The 20,559-nt window shown below is 38.1% G+C and overlaps 1 protein-coding gene, 1 long non-coding RNA gene and 1 pseudogene across 2 annotated transcripts; 2 read left to right on the plus strand and 1 right to left on the minus strand.

Moving 5' to 3' along the window:
• Window positions 1-7,789: 7,789 nt before the first annotated feature.
• LOC148920400 (uncharacterized) lies at window positions 7,790-8,300 on the plus strand. The gene is made up of 2 exons (XR_016124755.1): window positions 7,790-7,923; window positions 8,073-8,300. It is a non-coding gene; the product is annotated as an uncharacterized LOC148920400 (long non-coding RNA).
• Window positions 8,301-11,821: 3,521 nt separating this feature from the next.
• LOC103322529 (UDP-glycosyltransferase 92A1 pseudogene) lies at window positions 11,822-14,033 on the plus strand (annotated as a pseudogene).
• Window positions 14,034-17,291: 3,258 nt separating this feature from the next.
• Window positions 17,292-19,957, minus strand: LOC103322528 (chitinase-like protein 1). Its single transcript, XM_008224457.2, has 3 exons — window positions 19,442-19,957; window positions 18,475-18,634; window positions 17,292-18,097 (listed from the first exon to the last, which is right to left on the minus strand). Exons 1-3 carry the CDS (start codon window positions 19,827-19,829, stop codon window positions 17,680-17,682), a joined length of 966 nt encoding a protein of 321 aa, XP_008222679.1. The 5' UTR covers window positions 19,830-19,957; the 3' UTR covers window positions 17,292-17,679.
• Window positions 19,958-20,559: the final 602 nt, after the last annotated feature.

The following is a 20,559-nucleotide window of genomic DNA, read 5'->3' on the forward strand; positions in this document are numbered from 1 at the left end:
AAGACCAACAACTTCGACAGCCTCCGTATCCAAAATCGCAAGAGATCTGTAAGCACCTGTGTAATCTCATCGATGGGATCCATTAGCCTCAGAAAAAGTAGCCCGCAGCCAAGACTTTGAGAAGAAAACCAAATCTAGGCAACCAAATCAACCCGAGATGAAAAACTCAAACGTCAACCAAAACAACACCGACACCACCACCAAACAATGGGAAACCCAGCAGACGATGAGAAACCTAACTCCAGCACACCACTCAGACAATGAGAAACCCCGTCGGCCAAACTAGCATGAACTCGACACAAAAGGTTGCGATGGCAGACCAAAATCCTAACCAGACATAGGACTCTGTAACTTCCACACATTATTAATTTTATAACACTTATTGCCTAATTTTTTAACACTGTGTAACTTTGTTGATAAGGCTGTATGTGAAAAATTTTGCCCACCACACTTAACACCACAAGTTAATTACCATTAAATTAATGCGATGATAATGCACACCGCCAATTAAGGGTGGTGAGCAGAAATGCTCTCAAGAATATAATACTAGTGAAATGTCTTATGCATGGTTTGATTTTAATTTTTTAATTTTTTTTATTTGGAAGAGAGGAAATCATTGATAACAATTAAAAGGATACAACAATATCATCTTGTACAACTGGCTCTAGCCATAGGGGAACCTCTTCAATCCAATTTACTATATTATTACAATTAAGTGATGTTCGAAATATGCCCTTAAAACCAACTAATTATGTAATAGTTAGAGTTAAGGACATCTTTGACAAAAGATATATTATGTTATCAATGAGCAAGAAATGTTGTTTTATACATTAAATCATCCTACATTATCTTTCAATATGTAGAACAACCATAGTCCAAGGAATACACAAGTGGATATGAGAGCTATGTAATGAGATTGCATATATAGAGAGTTCTCACCTCTAAATCCTGAATATGTTCCTGGTCATAGGAATATTGATTAGGCGTCCATATTTCCCAAAGACTAGTACACAGTATCGTCTCTATATGTAGGGAATGGTAAGGTCTCAAGTCATTAAGTGTGGAGATATATCGATATGTGTGTAGGTGCTTGTAGAAGAACAAGTACATTGAACGCGATTCAACACATGAGTTACAGCATGGAAGTCTTTACTCACGTGTCAAGCTGAAACTCATAAATTGCAATGGTGCAAACTCATCCTTAGACCTGAGGCATCATAGATGTTTTGTGGCTATATTGTTAATCTTTGAGGGCATTATACGGTCATGTTGAATTAGGCATAGCTTAAAGGTGGTCATTAGGATTCTCAATAGAGTCATGGAAGCAAATGAATGTACAACAAGGAATCTCTACTCTCATTAAAGGAGAGAGAATACTCCAAGATATGATTGGTCAAATCTCTGCGCAGAGTAGTAGATAAGACTTGAAAGAAGAAGTCTTCAAATCTCACCAGGATAATCATATAAAGGAATGATTAACATTAGGATATTGACAATCGGATTCCATGATCTAATAATGTGAATAAGGAGTATTGATATAAGAGAATGATTCAATTGCATGATCATTCTAATTTGAATAGGTTCTTTCACAACATCTCATTTAGCTCGGATAATCGTGACTTGCTGTTAGGTGACAACCATGGTTTGTGGATTCCTAAAAGGTTTCAATTAACCTTTACTAATATGAAAAATTAAATTGTGGAATTTACTTCGTATATCATCTTTGAGAAGTTGAGTTAACCCACTACCATGCTAAAGGGAACCTATGGATCCGCACACCCAAAGAATGTGATTAGAGGTACAAATGAGGAGAAATGAAATGAGGAGACACAAGTCAATGGTTGATAATCAAATGTCAAAGTCAACGGTCAAAAGTCAACATGTTGACCGGAGCAATTGACCAAAGTTAAATAGTTTGACCAGTTCAATTAAGTAAGACTATAATTATAATTTAATAGTTAAATTATAATTAAAAGATTCATTATGGAATTAATATTGAAATATAGAAATATTGGATTGGGCTTTTAATATGATTTAAAAGGAAATAGATAAAATAGCCCAAAAGGTTATTGGGCCCAAGGGATAAGTGGCATAAGATAACATGATCCATGGACTAAATGGAGCCCCAAATACCCACCCAAATTTTGACAACTAAGGGGAAGGTCTCCCCTTGCCTTTTGTGTTGTCTAATATAAGCTAAGTATTAGAGAAAACCTAGCAAGGGTTTTTTTGGTTTCCTGCTTTGGTTGATGAGTGATCATCTTTGTATCTCATATTCCATAAACCAAAAATTGGTCCAATCTAGAAGTAGACTAGCATCGATGCTTCTTGATTGCCTTCTCTTCATCTCTAGGAGCATTTGGTGTGATGAGGTAGAGGACTCCAATTTTGGAGCCTTAAGGTGAAGGAGTCAAAATGAAGAGAAACAAAAGGCCTTTCCAACAAAGATGTTCATTCTTGAGAAATCAAGAAAAGCTCATCAAGGTAAGATCTATTCCCCTTTCCCCTTTTCTATTTGTGTTCAAAGAGACTAGGCTAAGATACTTGGTTTAAAATGAAAAAGGTTTAGCTCAATAGTATAAACAAAATGAATCCGTCATTTAGAATGTTTTTATTGTATAGGTTGTGGCTAAATTTCATTTTCTAAGCATTAGATGCATGTTTCCTTCAAGTGCATGCCTTGCTAGAAGATGAGCTACTTGATTACACCCCTTTGGACTGAAAGAAATAGTAACATCATCAAATTGTTGCAGACCCCTCTTAATATCATCAATGAGATGCCCATGACTCTTCCTCATCCTTCTTTAAGTTATTTACAGCTCTTTGAGAATCATACTCAATTAGTATTGAAGAAAAGCCAACATCCCGAGCAAACTTCATCCCACATTGAAGTGCCATGATCTCTACATATTTAGGTGAGGTGGCGGTGACAAGAGGAAGGGCCATAGCTGCCATCACTTCCCCTTTTTCATTTCTAACAACAACACCAATACCACCCACACCTGTTTGGGGAATGTAAGTAGCATCTACATTCAATTTATATTTACCAGCATGAGGGGGAGACCATTTAGTTGGTTTCTCAACATCTATTTTAGGTTCATCTAGTAGAAATATATGTTTAAGTAAAACTGATTCAATTCTATTCATCTCCATAAGGAGCTATTTATATGTTTACATGGGGTATTTACAGGTTTAACAATGAAACAAAATAAACTAGGAAACAAAGTGTTAATTGTACAAGAATTAGTCAACTACACTAATTAGGAAATCACTTTCCTGAATTCATGCACACGCAAACACTCCCCCTCAAGTTGGAGCGTAGATGTCACCAAGGTCCAACTTACTCAGCGTGTCCTGAAATACTTAGCTTGGAACTGCTTTCGTCAAGATATCTACCAACTGATCTTATGACTTTACAAACGGAAACTGACGCATCTTGTCTTCTAATTTTTCTTTGATGAAATGTCTATCCACTTCAACATGTTTAGTTTGATCATGTTGAACTGGATTATGAACAATATTAATGGCCGCAATATTATCGCAATATAATTTCATGGGTTTTTTAGTCTTAAAACCTAACTCTGTTAGAACATGCTTAATCCATAACAACTCACAAACACCAAGTGCCATACCTCTATATTTTGCCTCCGCACTTGATCTTGCAACAACATTTTATTTCTTACTAAGCCAAGTAACGAGGTTACCTCCTACAAAAGTAAAGTAACCTAAAATGGATCGCCTATCTGTTTGGGACCCAGCCCAATCCGCATCTATATACCCAATTACATCTAGATTTCCTTGCTTTGAATACATTAATCCTTTACTAGGAGTTGATTTCAAATATCTCAAAATGCAATTCACTGCATCTCTATGAACTTCACTTGGAAAACTGACTTACAACACTCACAGTATATGCAATATTCGGTCTTGTATGTGACAAATAAATTAACCTCCCAACTAGGCGTTGGTATTTCTCCTTGTTAGTTGGTTTATAATCAGTACACTCACCAAGCTTGTGTTTTTCCTCCATAGGCATATTAACAAGTTTACACCCAAGCATCCCTGTTTCAATTAATAAATCCATAAAATATTTTCGATGAGACAACAAGATACCTTGTTGTGGTTTAGATACTTCTTTCATCTCAAACTCCTTAGATAAGTACTCTTGCAATGTTTTTCTTTCGTCAAGATCATCACTTGTTACGATCATATCATCAATATATACTATCAAAGCTGTAATTTTATTTTCTCTATGCTTCAAGAACAAAGTATGATCAAAATTACTTTGTTTATATCCAAATGTCCTCATAGACTTTGTCAATTTCCCAAACCATGCTCTAGGTGACTGCTTCAAACCATACAAAGACTTCTTTAATTTGCACACATAGTGTTTCAATTCGGAACTCATGTTACATCTAGAAGGAGGATCCATATAAACTTCTTCTTCTAAGTCACCATGTAAAAAGGAATTTTTGACATCGAATTGGTGTAATGGTCAATCCAAGTTTGCAGCAAGTGATATCAAGATTCGTACAATATTGATCTTTGCTACTGGAGCAAACGTCTCCTAATAATCCACTCCATATCTCTAAGTATACCTTTTTGCCACCAATCAAGCTTTGTACCGTTCGATTGATCCATCTACCTTCAACTTAATTGTATAAATTCATCTACAACCCACAGTTCATTTGCCACTTGGGAGAGGAACAAGTTCCCATGTGGAATTCTTTTGAAGAGTTTGCATCTCATCATTCATCTTATTTCCAGTTTGGATCCATCAGAGCCTTTTCTACACTACTTGGTGTAGATAAAGAATCTAGTTGTTGATCAACATGGCATGTGGTGCAGACAATCTGTGAGTTGAAACATGGTTGCTAAGCGGTTACTTCACTTTAGCTTTAGGATCCACTTCATATTGAATCTTCGGGATACCATGATTCTTACGAATAGGTAATTGGTATGGTTGTAGATATACCTCATTAGATGGATTGTCTGAAAACAAATAAGTTAAATATAAATCTTCAACATCAATGTTCTGGAATGTTACTTGGATTGTAGTTTCAAAAGACACCTCGGAAGATAATTGGTTAAATGCTACAGAAGCTTCATAAACGAGCATCAATACATCATTCTTCACCCCCTAACTGGGTGATTGGATTGTTGGTGAGGAGACCAACCGCTACCGGTCATCAAGACTGTCGTGTGCAGTTTCAGGAGTGGTATCCAGTGAGTCGGTTAGTGCATCCTGAACTGTCGAATGACATAACGACTCCAAAGTAACGAATCCTTTAGGGTCTAATTGATCATCAATAGTATCCGGACTCACCTGTGCCTGAACTCCCTCAGAAAAATACATTTCTTCTTCCACAAAAACCATATCCATAGTGAGGTAAAACTTCTAAGTAGGTGGATGATAACAGCGGTACCCTTTTTGATGTTGGGCATAGCCAATAAACACACACTTTAGTACTCGAGGCTCCAACTTGTTGCGCTGATGTGTATAAAGGTGAACAAAAGTTACACATCCAAAGACTCATGGCTTCAAATTAGGAGTGGAATGAAGAGCACAAAACTGACGAAGGGCTTGTAATGGCGTTTGGAAGTTCAAGACACTAAGGGGACCCTGATTAATAAGATACGCAACATAACACACTGCTTCTCCCCAAAAGGAATGAGGCATTTGAACATCAAACAATAAAGCTCGAACCACTTCTAACAAAAGACGATTCTTGCACTCTACTACCCCATTTTGCTGAGGGGTATAGGGAAATGTTCACTGATGTTTAATTCCATAAGCTTCCAAAAACTGACAAAGATCATGATTCACAAATTCAACCCCATTATCATAACAAAGGATCTTAATTTTTGCATGAAACTGAGTGTCTACCATCTTGTAAAACTGTTGAAATGTGGTATACACCTCCCCCTTGGTTTTTAAGAGAGAAATCCAAGTCATACGTGTGCAATCATCAATAAATATTACAAACCAACGAGCAATAGAAGGAGTAGAAATTGGAGAAATACCCCAAACATCAGAATGAACAATTGCAAATGGCATTGTACTTTTATTCATACTCAAACGGAAGGAAACTCGATGGCTTTTTGCTAATTCACAAACATCACACTTAAAATTAAAATATGAAATTTTACTAAACAACGAAGGAAACAACTTTTTAAGATATCCAAAGGAGGCATGACCCAACCGTCTATGCCATAACCAAATAAAATTCTGATTTTTCTCGGTCTGATCTCCACTAGTCTGTTTGCATGCCCATAAATATTGGTTCTTTGCTAAGGATGGAAAATATTCTATAAAATCTGGTTATCAAGTTGCCTTACGTCAATGCATGAAGGTTGTTGTGGAGGGAGGGAGCTTAGACACGAGCCCTTAGAAACTTTTTTGGAGGAAGGTGTGGGCTCTGAAGGTCCCTAAAAAAATCAAGCTTTTAGTGTGGAGGGCATGTTCGAATGTGCTACCCACTTCTCTCAATCTATATTTTAAGAGGGTACTTCAAACTCCTTTGTGCTCTCATTGTGGGAAATCAGAAGAAACTGCTCTTCATGCATTATGAAGCTGCAAGAGGAGTCAAAAATTTTGGACTCTAACCCTTTTTTTGTCGGCTAAAGGCCTACCATGGGTCTTTTGCAGATTTTTTTGAGATAGCCACTCATGTCTTATCGGAGCAAGAATTAAAATTTTTTGCAGGTTGTGTCTGGCGCTCATGACTCATTCAGAATGATACTCTGCATGGGAAGGAGTCGGGCATTTTGGGAGAGGCTATTGAGAGGACCTTCGAATTCATACAAAGCTTCCAGCAGGGTAATGCGAGATGTAGGCCAACCTCGCTGCCTCACCATGTTCGCTGGATTAAACCGCCATACCAGTCACTAATTCTTAATTGTGATGGAGCGATGGTGACCCGGAGCATTGTGCGTGGATTAGGGGGTTCGTTTCGCAATCAAGATAGTGAGTTTCTTTGCTGTTTTGCTTGTGATGGACCGGCTGGACTTGATGTTCTAGGAACTGAACTCGCGGCAATGCAGGAAGGGTTGTTGATGGCTTTATAGAGAGGTTACCAAAATTTTCATATGGCTACTGATTCTCAAAAGGCTGTGATGCTTGTTAAGGGTTTTGGCGAATGTTGGAATAATCTAGGCAATCTAGTTGAGGATGTGAGGAATCTATTAGTGTATTTACTGTTAGCGAGATCCTAGCTTAATTAGGATATTTATTTCCTAGTTTATTAGGATTATATTTCTTTCTTTTTTGTACAGATATTGTGTAATTAGGTTTTTATCTTGTTTCCCAGTTTGACCCTACTAGGGTTACATCCTTGTACTATAAATACCTTCTTTTAGAGAATGAAATACAACCTAAAAATATTCTACCCATATTGTTTGACTTAGCATCAAAGCCAACTTTTCTGGTGACCTGTGTGTTGTGCCTACTTGTGTTCTATCCCCCTCTTTTTTTCTCTACCTATGTCGTGTGTGCCCTCATGGGTTTGTGTGCCGTGTTGTAGTGTTCTCGGGCATCTACTGTGTTCATGTCATTCTTGTCTTCGTGCATCTGCCGTATTTGTGCTTTTGCTGTGTTCCACTGTGTACTCTATTGTGTTCGTGTCTGTCTTCGTGCATTTGCCATATTTGTGCTTTTGTTGTGTTTCGCTGTATACTCTGACATGATCTGTTGAATTTCTGCTGCAATCATGGATGCTAACTCCATTGTTGGTGCTGTTGCTGCTGCCACTACAAATTTATGTTTTTCTGATTATATTCCAGGTACTGGCTCCAATACTTGGATAATTGACACTGGTGCATCTGATCATATGACGTATGATGCTAAATTTTTTGATGAGGGGTCTAGCAACACCCGTGACCCATACATAACTAGTGTTAATGGCTTGCCCTCTCCAATTACTGGTGAGGGCAAAATCTCTCTCACTCCTACTCTGTCCTTGTTTAGTGCGTTACTAGTTCCTAATATCCATTGTAACTTGTTATCTGTTGGTCGATTACTTGATATACTTAATGCTTCTGCTACTTTCTATCCTACGTATTGCTCTTTTCAGGATCTCAAGACTCACGAGACGATTGGGCATGGTAAATGGATAGGGGGTATATTATTTGACATTGCCTTCTGCACCAGTTCGTGATCATGTCAAAGACAAACAACAAATTTGGTTATGGCATCGTCGCTTGGGACACCCTTCATTTGGCTACCTTAAGCGTCTGTTTCCATCTTTATTCCGCTTTGTGATAAGTCCAATTTTAAGTATGAGACATGTATTTTAGCTAAAGAGTCATCGCACTGTGTTTCCTTTGAGTGACAGTAAAGCTGCAAAGCCTTTTGATTTAATGCATTCTGATGTGTGGGGTCCAGCTCGCGTTACTTCTAACGGATTTCATTGGTTCGTCACATTTATTGATGATTGTACCCGACTCACTTGGATTTTCTTGCTGAAAAATAAACATGATGTTGCTTCCATCCTTCCAGAGTTTTGTACTATGGTGTCTACTCAGTTTCATGCTCGGGTCAAAGAATTCTGAACTGATAACGGAGGCGAATATGTGAATAACACTCTGGCTTCTTTCTTATGTGCTCAAGGTATTATTCACCAAACGACAACCTCATTTACTCCTCAGCAGAATGGTGTGTCTGAACGCAAGAATCGTCAGTTACTTGAAGTTGCCCGCTCCCTTATGTTGGACATGTCTGTTCCCCATCATCTTTGGGGGCATACTATTTTATCTGCTACATATTTGATTAATCGTACTCCTAGCCGGGTTCTTAATTTCAAGACTCCATATGATGTGTTTGGTGACCATGTTTCCCCTGTCTCAGTCTCCAAGTTGCCTCCTAAAGTTTTTGGGTGTGTTGCCTATGTTCATGTCTACTCTCATCAACGGAGTAAACTTGATCCTTGTGCTCTGCGATGTGTCTTTATTGGTTACTCTTCTACTCAGAAGGGCTATAAGTGCTATCATCCACCTACCCAGAAAGTGCATTTTACTTTGGACGTGACTTTCCATGAAGAAGTGTCATATTATGTCTCTCCCTCCTCTCCAATTCAGGGGGAGAGGGGGAGTGAATTGGAGAGTCTTGGATTGGAGAATGATGTGTTCGAAGATACTACTCTCTAGAAGGAAACGACATGTAGCACTGAAGCAAGTGACTGGTCACCCATATCTGAAGATGAAACTTGTGGTCCCTATGAAGAAATGACTGATCGCCCTTTGGAACTCGATCAATCGCTCATATCTGGAGATGAAGTAAGTGCTAGCGGTGTCGAAACGACCGGTCACACTGAAGCAAGTGACCAGTTGCGTATATCTGAAAATAATGATAGTGATTCTTGTATAGATGAGTTCGATGCAATACCCTCATCTGCCCTGCCAGTGCCCCAATCTACTCATGATAGTGAATCAAGTGAGGTAATTTCTAATGATCTATCTGTGTCAACTTATCAATTACCCCCACGAACCACTCGTGGGAAACTTAAAATACAATATTCTCCTGATATACATGCCAAGTCTAAATATCCCATTAGCCATTTTGTTTCAACTCATCGTTTGTCTAAGTCATATGCATTATATTTGTGTCAATTATCTAGTGTATGTGTGCCAACTAAGCTGCAGGATGCTTTATCTAACCCAAAATGGATGGATGTCATGAATGTTGAAATGGATGCCTTGAACAAGAATAAAACATGGGATTTAGTTCCTTTGCCACGAGGGAAGAAAGTTGTTGGATGCAGATGGGTGTTTACTTTGAAGCATAAAGCTGATGGTTCCATTGATCGTTACAAGGCTAGATTGATAGCAAAAGGTTAGACTCAAACCTATGGAATGGATTATTTGGAGACTTTTGCTCCAGTGGCAAAGCTCAATATTGTGCTTGTACTATTGTCCCTGGCTGCTAACCGCGACTAGCCCTTATTACAATTCGATGTCAAAAATGCATTTCTACATGGTGACCTTAAGGAAGAGATTTACACGGATCTCCCTCTTGGTATTCCTATAACCTCTAAGGAGGGTGTTGTGTGTAAGTTGCGGAAGTCTTTATATGGATTGAAGCAGTCTCCAAGAGCGTGTTTTAGGAGATTTGCAGTATCTATGAAGAAATTTGGATATGTGCAGAGTAATTCAGACCATACTTTGTTTCTAAAGCGTCATAAAGGTAAATTGACAGCTTTAATTATTTATGTTGATGATATGATTGTGACTGGAGATGATCAGGCATAAATGCAAAATCTTCATAAGTATCTGGCTTCCGAGTTTGAGATGAAGTGATTGGGTGATTTGAAGTACCTTCTTGGGATTGAAGTTGCCAGATCTAAACATGGTATCTTTCTGTCTGAAAGAAAATATATTTTGAATTTACTTGCAGAGACTGGAATGTTAGATTGTAAACCAATTAATACCCCTAGTGAACAGAATCATAAGTTGGGGTTGTATCATGATCAAGTCCCTACAGATAAATAGCGTTATCAACGACTTGTGGGGAAATTGATTTATTTATCTCATACACGTCCTGATATTGCATATGCAGTGAGTGTAGTGAGTCAGTTTATGCATTCTCCTAGTGAAGATCATATGGCTGTTGTGATGCGCATCTTGAGGTATTTGAAAGTAACTCCTGGAAAGGGGTTAATGTTTTGCAAGTATGGTCATACATATGTGGAAGGGTATACGGATGCTGATTGAGCTGGTTCAGTCACTGATAGACGTTCTACGTCTGGGTATTTCACATTTGTTGTGGTAGTCTTGTTACTTACAGGAGTAAAAGGCAAAAAGTGGTGTCTAGGTCTAGTGCCGAGGCCGAGTACCGTGGGATGGCTCAAGGTGTGTGTGAGTTACTATGGTTGAGAAGATTGTTGAGAGATCTTGGGTTTGGACCCTAGAAACCCATGGATTTGTATTGTGATAATAAAGTTGCAATTGCAATTGCACATAACCCTATGCAACATGATCGTACAAAGCACGTGGAGGCTGATCGACATTTTGTTAAAAAGAAGTTAGATGCTGAAATTATTTATTTTCCATTTATATCATCCTGAATATCAACTGGCAGATGTTCTTACGAAAGCTGTGTCTACTACGGTCTTTCTCAACTCGCTTGACAAGTTGAGCATGCGTGACATCTTTACTCCAACTTGAGGGGGAGTGTTAGCGAGATCCTAGCTTAATTAGGATATCTATTTCCTAGTTTATTAGGATTATATTTCTTTCCTTTTTGTACAGATATTGTGTAATTAGATTTTTATCTTATTTCCTAGTAGTTGATCATACTAGGGTTACATCCTTATACTATAAATACTTTTTTTGGAGAATGAAATACAACCTGAAAATATTCTACCCATATTATTTGACTTTTACAAATACGAGAAGTGTTTTATCAGCCTCGCAAAGGGAATACAGCGGCGCACCTTTTGACTCAATTTGGCTTATGGCAACGGCGATTGTTTTGGGCTGGGTTGACTCCACATTGGTTATGGCCTACGCTTGCGACGAATAGAGAAGAAATTTAGTCTTTTGCAGGAGTTGCGTGGTACTCTTTTTCCTTGACCGGATTGTCCTCCATTGGAGGTTTTCATGGCAAGGTTTTAATGAGGCCACCCTAGGTGCACCTCCTTTCTCCAGTTTTTCTGGTTGTCCTTTTGCATGTCATATTGACTGTTACTGAAATTAATGAAGATTTTTCCTTTGATTAAAAAAGATTATAAAAATAAAAAAGGGAATTTATTAGTCAATCTCGTGTAGTCTTCGCATTGGGAATTAGTGGTGAGTAGGAACCAATAATGCCATGGACCACGCAAGCATCTAATAAACAATTGCATTATTGAACCTACATCCAGTAATACAACAAATATAATCGTATTAAAATTTTAAGCCGGCCGCCATATATTCTTATATATTCGTCACCATCGTTCCAAGCTCCAGAAATACCAACCTCATATAATTTTCAGTCAAATTCGAAGGTACCATAAAAAAAATTATCCCAAAAACGAAAAGGAAAATCAGGGATGGAAGGCCAAGAGCACATTGTGATGCTGCCATTTATGGCTCAAGGCCATCTCATACCATTCCTTGCACTGGCAAGGAAAATCCAACAAAGAACAGGATTCACAATCACCATTGCCAGCACCACCCTCAACATCCAATACCTCAGTGCAACCATTGCCTCAACCTCAAACTCTCAATCAGACTCCAACATCCATTTGGCTGAGCTTTCATTCTGCAGTACAGACTATGGCTTGCCCCCGAACGCCGAGAACACGGAGGACTTGTCTCTAAGCAAAATAGGAGATCTTGTTGCTGCATCAACAAGTCTTGAAGCTCCTGCTCACCGCCTAATCTTGGATATCATCGCAAAAGAAGGCCGGCCGCCCCTTTGTATTGTCTCTGATATGTATTTTGGATGGGCAGCTAATCTTGCAAACAACTTAAGCACTGTGCATGTGACTTTCACTACAGGTGGTGCCTACGGCTCTGCAGCCTTGGTGTCTATTTGGCTTAGCCTTCCACACCGTTGTACAGCTTCAGATGAGTTCCCAGTGCCAGGGTTTCCAGAGAGTTATCGTTTTCATATCTCTCAGTTGAATCCATATTTAAAAGCTGCAGATGGTAAAGATTCTGGCTCTAGAATTTTTCAGCCCCAGATTTCACTTTCTACGAAATCCTTTGGTTGGCTGTGTAGTACTGTTGAGGCAATTGAGCCCTGTGGATTGGAGATCTTGAGGAACTACTTGAGGCTTCCTGTTTGGTCTGTTGGACCTCTTCTTCCTACAGATGCACTAAAGAACTCATCGACTTTGGATTCAAGTGTTTCAAAGGCAACGTGCAGGAAAAGAGTTGGGCATACCTGCGGAAACATGCCTTAAATGGCTCGATTCGCATGGTTCGGATTCTGTTATCTACATCTCATTTGGTTCCCAGAACACTATCAGCGCCACCCAAATGATGGAGCTGGCTATTGCTTTAGAAGAAAGTGGAAGGCCTTTTATTTGGGTCATAAGACCTCCTTTGGGATATGACATGAAGGGAGAGTTCAGGTAGAGTGGTTGCCCCAAGGATTCGAAGATCGAATGAGCAAAAGAAAACAAGGTTTGTTGGTGCACAACTGGGCACCGCAGTTGGAGATTTTGTCGCACAAGTCCACAAGTGTGTTTGTTAGCCATTGTGGATGGAATTCAGTGATGGAGAGCTTAAGCCAGGGCGTGCCAATTATAGGGTGGCCATTGGGAGCAGAGCAGGCATTTAATTCAAAGATGTTGGTGGAGGAGATGGGTGTGAGTGTGGAGCTGACAAGGGGAGGGCAGAGTGATATTGCTCGGAAGGAGGTGAAGAGACTGATAGATTTGGTAATGGACAAAAGTGGCAAAGGAGGAGAAATGAGGGAAAAGGCTTGTGAAATTAAGGAGCAGATAAGAGCAGCAATAAGAGAGGAGGCTGAAGACAAGGGATCTTTTGTTAAGGCAATGGATGATTTTGTTGCTACCATTCTATCAACCAGACAAGGATTATAAAAGTTCAAAAAGTGTACATTTGTTAGGTCTTCTCAGGAGGAAATGGAAGGAAACTTGCGATTTTAAAGTCATTTGAGAAACCACAAGTGGCTCGCAAATTGCGCCACCTAACCTAAGTGTGTTTCTGGATCCTATTGAATTGGTATGAAGAATTGCATTGATTTTTGGTCCTCTGGTGGATCGTATCAATTGATCGCATTTGAAGAAACCTCATTAGAAGAACTTACATGAGGGTCATATTCAATGATACCAAGATAGAGATCATGGCACCAATACTGGCAAAAGTAAGGAATACACAAAAGGCCTCAACTTAGGTGTGGAGGTTTTATCTCAAAAAGAGTCGATAAAATTTTAGTAGTGGAACCACTCAGCATATATTGTATTTTATATTATCAAAGTTCCGATGTGAGACTTTTTTACATTCTTCAACAAATATGAGTGTAGGATACTTGGTCCAATCCTCTTAAAGTACTTTCAGGTACTATATATTCCTGTTCTTTGTGATATATGAGATTCCTTGGACCCTAAGGTCAAAGATGAAGCTATCTAGTTCCTCAGGATTATGACGAAGGGTGGGATTATATTTCATCCCCGAAAGGCTGATTTTATAATAGGATGGAATAGAGAAATCAGGGGATTCTGTATATCTGCTAAAAGTGGTTCCATGCTTTACCCTGAATGAATCATGATTTGAAGGCTCACATTCAACATAATTCACAAATCAAAGGTGCAATAGATAAATTTTTCAAGAGTAGAGGAGCTTAAAAAGCATCCTCCCTTAGGATATGGACAAACATTCTAGCTCTGACCAAAAAAAAAAACAAAAACAAAAAGGGAGATGAAAAATTCCCAAAAAAAAAAAAGAAAAAAAAAGAAAAAGAGAGTATTCCTTACTAGAAATGTTATCTTTTCACTGTATAATATGGTTGTTTTTATCCCCCAGTGCCCTGAGTTTCTAATAAATACTAATTCTTTTGGCCTTCTAAAGTAAAGCTGATATTGTACGCCTTATAACTATATGTTTTGGCCTTAATTTGATCTTAAAATTTCCGTGGTCTATCAAGTTCAAATCTTCAACCTATAAGAGAGAACTTAAAATTTCCGTGGTCTATCAAGTTCAAATCTTCAACGATTAGGATGCAAAATATGAGAGAGAACCATATATGAATAATGAATGTAGCAGTTTTAATGTAATAATAGCAGCTAAGGGTTGAGAATGTATTTAGCATTTTACACCCTAGTCATTTCTTAATTTCATATTTCTTGTTATAGTTTTCGTTTGAAACCTTTGTTGCTTGTGCTGCGTCATTAATGCTGCCAAATTGTCTCATCAGGTGGATTCTCTTGTTTTAAAATGGGGTCAAGCTTAACAATCTGGTAAGATAAAATGGTATCTGGGAAGGAAAATATTAGTACCTATTACCTATACACACACACACACACACACAAAGCTTCAAAAGCAGGATATGCTAGGCCGTTCCAACCACAGCTCAATTTTGTGTTTTTATTTCTTTATATATATATATATATTAATTTTTAAATGGTTATCCTCATTCCAAAAAGGTTTATTACTTTTAGTGGTTGTTTGATAATCATTTCATTTTTAGTTTTCAGTTTTTATTTTGACTTTTTCGAAAACTGAAAGCTAAACACATATTTGGTAACATATTTCGTTTTTTAGTTTTCAAAATCATCCTTATTTTTTAAAACAACTTGAAAGTGTTTTCAATATTCTTTTTTTTTTTCTGGCTCCATTTTTCATTCATTAATTTTACATCACCACGCATGAAATGCACTCGTGTTACCAAAACTCGGAATTTGGGATCTTCCAACTTAGACTTGGCCACTCAATTCTTGCGTTCAGCCACATACCCAATCCAAGCCTCGTGATCTCAAGATCCAACATTCACCAAAAATCCTCCTAATTCGGAAAAATTCACCATAGTATGAACTTTTGTGACATACACTTTCATTCTATAATCCCAAATTCACAATTTGACTCCGAAAAATTCCATTTTCAAGTTCCACATAAAACTGAAAAAAGTTACCAAACAACTTTTGTTCAGTTTCACTTTTCACTTTTTTCACAACTAAAACTAGTTACCAAACAAGTATTCTATTTTCTTCTATTTTAGAAAAATTAAAACTCAAAATTGAAAATTAAAATGGGCCTCTTTTTTACGGTTTGTATTTTGAATGACACATTCGATGAAAGTTTAAAACTTTTCTAACATTTGTTCAAATATGCTTTCTAAGTTCTTATGACCTAATGCTAAAGAAAGATTACATACTTTGTATCATCAGCAAAATTATTTAAAGCACATCGAACAGTTCAAACTAAAATGGATATTATAATCTAAATCATAATTTAAGTTTATTGCCTCACCTAAATCGCAAACATATTGCCATACCACCATCCAAACCGTTTCACATACCGAAACTTGAACCCACATAACCCCCTTAGTTTTAGAAAATAATGTCAAAACACCATGAAATAGATTTCTTTGGTAAACGTACATATATATCATTCAAAACTTGAAATACCTCAATTCAATAGACTCATATCACAACATACTATAATTAAAACCATATATTAAATGCAATCTAAATTTCTTGGAGAACATTGTAAAACAATAAACTGAAAACCTTCAAAGTAAAACCCCTTTATTCAAGCCATTTCAAAATCATTTCTCAACCTTAATCCTTTTCATACATAATTAAGCAGAATCCCTTTTTTCCCACAACCATACCTTACTGAAGGAGTATGTTGCAAAGCACCATAAGTCAATTGTCAAATTCGAACTTCATGTCAAATATTCATATATGTGCAAAGTACCCTCAATGCACATGCTCAAGAAACATCAACCTATAAATAAATCCACATATACTCCCACATGAATACCCATATATATACACACACCAAAATCAACACATCATCATCATGTCGGCCTCTCCCTCGCCCGCCTTGGCTTCTCCATCGTCGACCTTTGAAACCTCGGCCTCATAAGAACCACGTCAACTACGCCGTCGACGTCCTCAATGGAAATTGTAGGCTCGACCAGGCTCTCGTCGTAGACAAGCGCTGGTCCAACTTTGAGCTGCTCTACATCTTCAAGCCCATATCCAAATAGGGCAAAGCCTTGGTTAGGGATAACTGCTCTGTGGGTTTTTTTTTTCCCCTAAAAATTTTAATTAAAATATATTTTATTTTATTTAAAACCACGTGACTCTATACCATTGAATGTGTGAGCTCCACACATGTGCCAAGTCAGCAATTTAACAGAAAAGTTGATAGAAACTAACAGTAGGGACCATTTTGATGTGTGGATGGTAACCTTAGAGCATCTAAAATCATGCTCCCTATTTTTTATTTAAAATTTAGCTAAAAACACACAAAAGTTATTTTAGGAGTTCTCTATAAAATTTGAACTTCAATCATATTCCTTAGTTTTAGGGAGTCATAAATACTATAATTATTTTTTAATTCAATACGATTGGTCCATTCCTATAAAACAAAGCACCATTAAATTATAAAGAGCCACTAGGAGTCTTTTCTCTCTCCTCAAATTTAGAAATTCTTAGAGATCTCCCTATTTTAGAAGGTGAATAGGAAGCATAATTGGGGTTGTATTTTTCCAATATCTCCCTAAAATTTGTTTAAGAATGTCGTTTAAAGAGCCCATTATGGATACACTTAAGGGCCATTGGTGTCACAAAAAATAATTATGAACAAAAAGTGATAATTTCGCAAACCTCAAAACATTTGTGATAAAAAGGCTATTAAATAAATACAAATTCACAAAGTCCATGCACATTCGAGTCGACAAAATGGTTCATATATTACATATTACAAATTACAAACTACACAACCACACACTTCGACCTTGGAAATGAATGGATATCAAAATTCACGTAGCAATTTAACAAAGTACGGCAACAAATCAATCAGCAAACCATATACTTCCACAGATATGCATCTTCACACGTAAAAATTAAAATAATCATATAAACATCTACCTTCGACATCTTTTTATTGATAGTCCTGCCCTCGGATGGGTTTTAATTTGTAATTTTTTTTCTTTTAAATTGCTTAGCTGATGAGAGAAGAAGACGGATGTGATAGAGCAGGCAACCCAAGGCCCTATAGAGCTCAAGACGATGCAGTAACAGCAGCCTTGGTTGGGTTAAATGCAACCTGCTCGGCACAAGTTAGCACTTCATGGGACCCTGCCTCCTCTCGTCCGACACCCATAAGGTCAAGGTAGTACTGGTAATGGGAAACGATGGTGTTCATGGGATCAATGTCGCCCTGCCCACAAAGTTGATCGCCATAAAGAATATTCATTGTAGCGCCAAATCCAGGAAACCTCTTGCTCAAAGTATCATTCTTGGTGGGCTTCCAATTGCCAACAAATGCATCGTGTGCTGAGGGTTGTGACTTCTTGATAGCAGTCATCCACCTCCATATTGCAGCCTGGAAAGCAAGAGTAGCATTCTGCTCAATGTATTCAGGATGGTTCAACAGATCAACCTTCAAAGCTTCTCCAGCTGCACCATAATTGTAGTTCCTGGATGGCAGCACCAATAGAAACTTATAAACATTGTCTACTCAACGAGCTCATTATAAACTAACATATCATCTACAACTCTCGTATGACACTAAATTTGAGGAAAAGAGGAAAGTGGCAATAGCTAGACTATGCAAAAAACTGACATGTAAATTGAAGACAATATGCCGGACCTCCAAAACAACTCTATCATTTACTTCTGAGTATATCAATGAATAATCTCATTTTATGACAGCTCTATTCCTCCACAAGACAACTGATATCCTCTGGTTAAGTTATTAGGTAAAAGAGAGTTTGGAAAAATAATAAAAGGAAATTCACATAAACAAATGATGGGGGCGGATTAATTATGAAATAAAAACAAAGGGAATACAAACCAGTAGATCGGCAAAGCACCACGACCATAGTATTCAGCTCCAGGAGTGCAGGGGTATGTGTATTTGTAATAGTCATCGCAGTATGACTGCATGGGACTCATTTCCCTGTTGTAGCAAAGTCCCCAGGCCAATGGTCCTCCTGTGGCCACACCATAACCACCTGGAAAAATCATTGCTCTCGCCGTCATCAACCATAAGAACAACTGGTGTGCATATGTGAATTTCAGCAAAAGCTTATTCTAGCTTATCCAATCTAGAGTTGTATTAAGCCTGTTCTACTTTGTATCCACAACAATATCAAGTTTTAACAATATGTATTTGTGATCAATCATTTATTTCCCATAGTTTTAATATTTACTATCACTGTAATTCTCATTCTTTATTTGATTGACCAATTATTCAGCTGATCTACCTAATACATATGAAAAAAGTAAAAGATAAAAATTTATAACCCTTTTAGTTCTTCACATCCCTGTTTATATGTTCTAAGTGAAATTCAATCTGATGTTTTCTCAAGACCCACATTGTTCATAAACCCAATTAACTCAAACTTAACAAATCACAATCAAATCTAATCAAACCTCACCCGCAAAAACAGAACCCATAATTCAATTCAACATTTGATTCAACCATTTTAAGCATCCAACAAAAGCATTACAAAAAACAACAGCTGCCCACTATAACAGTTCTATCCTAAACCATCTACATATATATATACGCATCTATATACCATATGTCCATGAAGATAGGACTTGACAGTTGCTGAAAACACAAACGTTTCATAAACCCAATTCACTCAAACTTAACAAATCACAATCAAATCACCACAGCCCATTCTATTCAAAATTTGATTAAACCATTTTAAGCATCCAACAAAAACATAACAAATTAAAGACAATTACCCACCATAACAATTCGATACAAAAATCTTGACAGACCACAGAACTTAACAGAAGTGGTGACTTACAAGAGGTTTTGCTGCCGACATGTCCAAGAAAGGCGGCGATCTCCTTCATCTGCATAAGCTTCCCACCAGTGGTCCCGAACCCAAGAGGCTGGAAGAGCGCAGAAGCAGTAATAAACGACTGATAATCCCAAAAGCCAACGGCATGCGCCACCGGCGTGTTTCTTTTGGAGAAGAGATTCTCAAACTGGTAAGTTTGGAAGAAATCGGAGATGGTGAGATTGCAACAGTACTGGGACCACCCTTTACACTCCCACCCTCTGTCACACACCTTCTTCCCCCTCACCGTCTTCACCCGCGGAGTCGTTGACGGCATATCGCCGTCGCTGCTGGCACCCAAGAAAACACTCAGCACCACCGCCACAGCCAATGCAGCAGTGGAAATCTTCATGATGGCTAGGGAGAGAGAGCTGAAATGGGTTGATGGGAGAGCTTGGGATCTGACCTGTTTTGCTGAGCAATTTGCAGGTTAAGAGCCTTTTGTTTGTTGGTGTTTTGGGATGTCGTAAGGCAATAGTTTGACGGGGTGTCGTTTTCGGGCCTGTGGGTAGATGCGTGCTGTGGGGTTAAATGTCGAGCAGGTTGTATGGAAATGGACGGCGGATGATGGATTGGGGTTATGGAAAAGTGTTCGAGGTTTAAAGAGAGAACAGACTGGAATAATGTTGGAGGGGGCTGACCCACGAAGCTCCACCGACAGCGCCTGGAGTGTTGTGAAGTGTCCTTAGTGCCCTTGTTGACACTTGGCAGATCCAGTGGAATAGAAAATGGAGGATGGGTCGACTCAAACGGATACCCAGCCCTTTTACCGGGCTTTTTTTTGTTCAATCGGATGGGTCGACTTATTCGGCATTCGAACCTTTGAGACTATCAATCTACAAGCAAATGCTACCCGTTGCCCTTTTTGTTGACTTTGTTTACTTAAATATTTGATTTGGATAAGATTTTTAGGTTCCTACGTGTTAATACTATTCATATCGGATAAGCATTTTTTGTTTCACAATTTCATATAAATTTCAAAATTCAAAATTCAGATAAATCAATACAACTAATAAAATAAAATACATGAATGACCACTAATTAGTAAAACAAAACAAAAAAACACAATGAAATGAAAGGCA

This window comes from Prunus mume, linkage group LG2 (genome assembly GCF_029339155.1).
Source record: "Prunus mume cultivar Tortuosa linkage group LG2, ASM2933915v1, whole genome shotgun sequence".
Lineage (NCBI taxonomy): Eukaryota > Viridiplantae > Streptophyta > Magnoliopsida > Rosales > Rosaceae > Prunus > Prunus mume.

Coding starts and splice junctions, on each gene's coding strand:
- LOC103322528 (XM_008224457.2), bottom strand. CDS start 19,829: ATGAAGATTTCCACTGCTGCATTGGCTGTGGCGGTGGTGCTGAGTGTT. Junction 18,635..19,441: donor TGTCGGCAGCAAAACCTCTT/GTAAGTCACCAC, acceptor TGATTTTTCCAG/GTGGTTATGGTGTGGCCACA. Junction 18,098..18,474: donor GGTGCTTTGCCGATCTACTG/GTTTGTATTCCC, acceptor GCTGCCATCCAG/GAACTACAATTATGGTGCAG.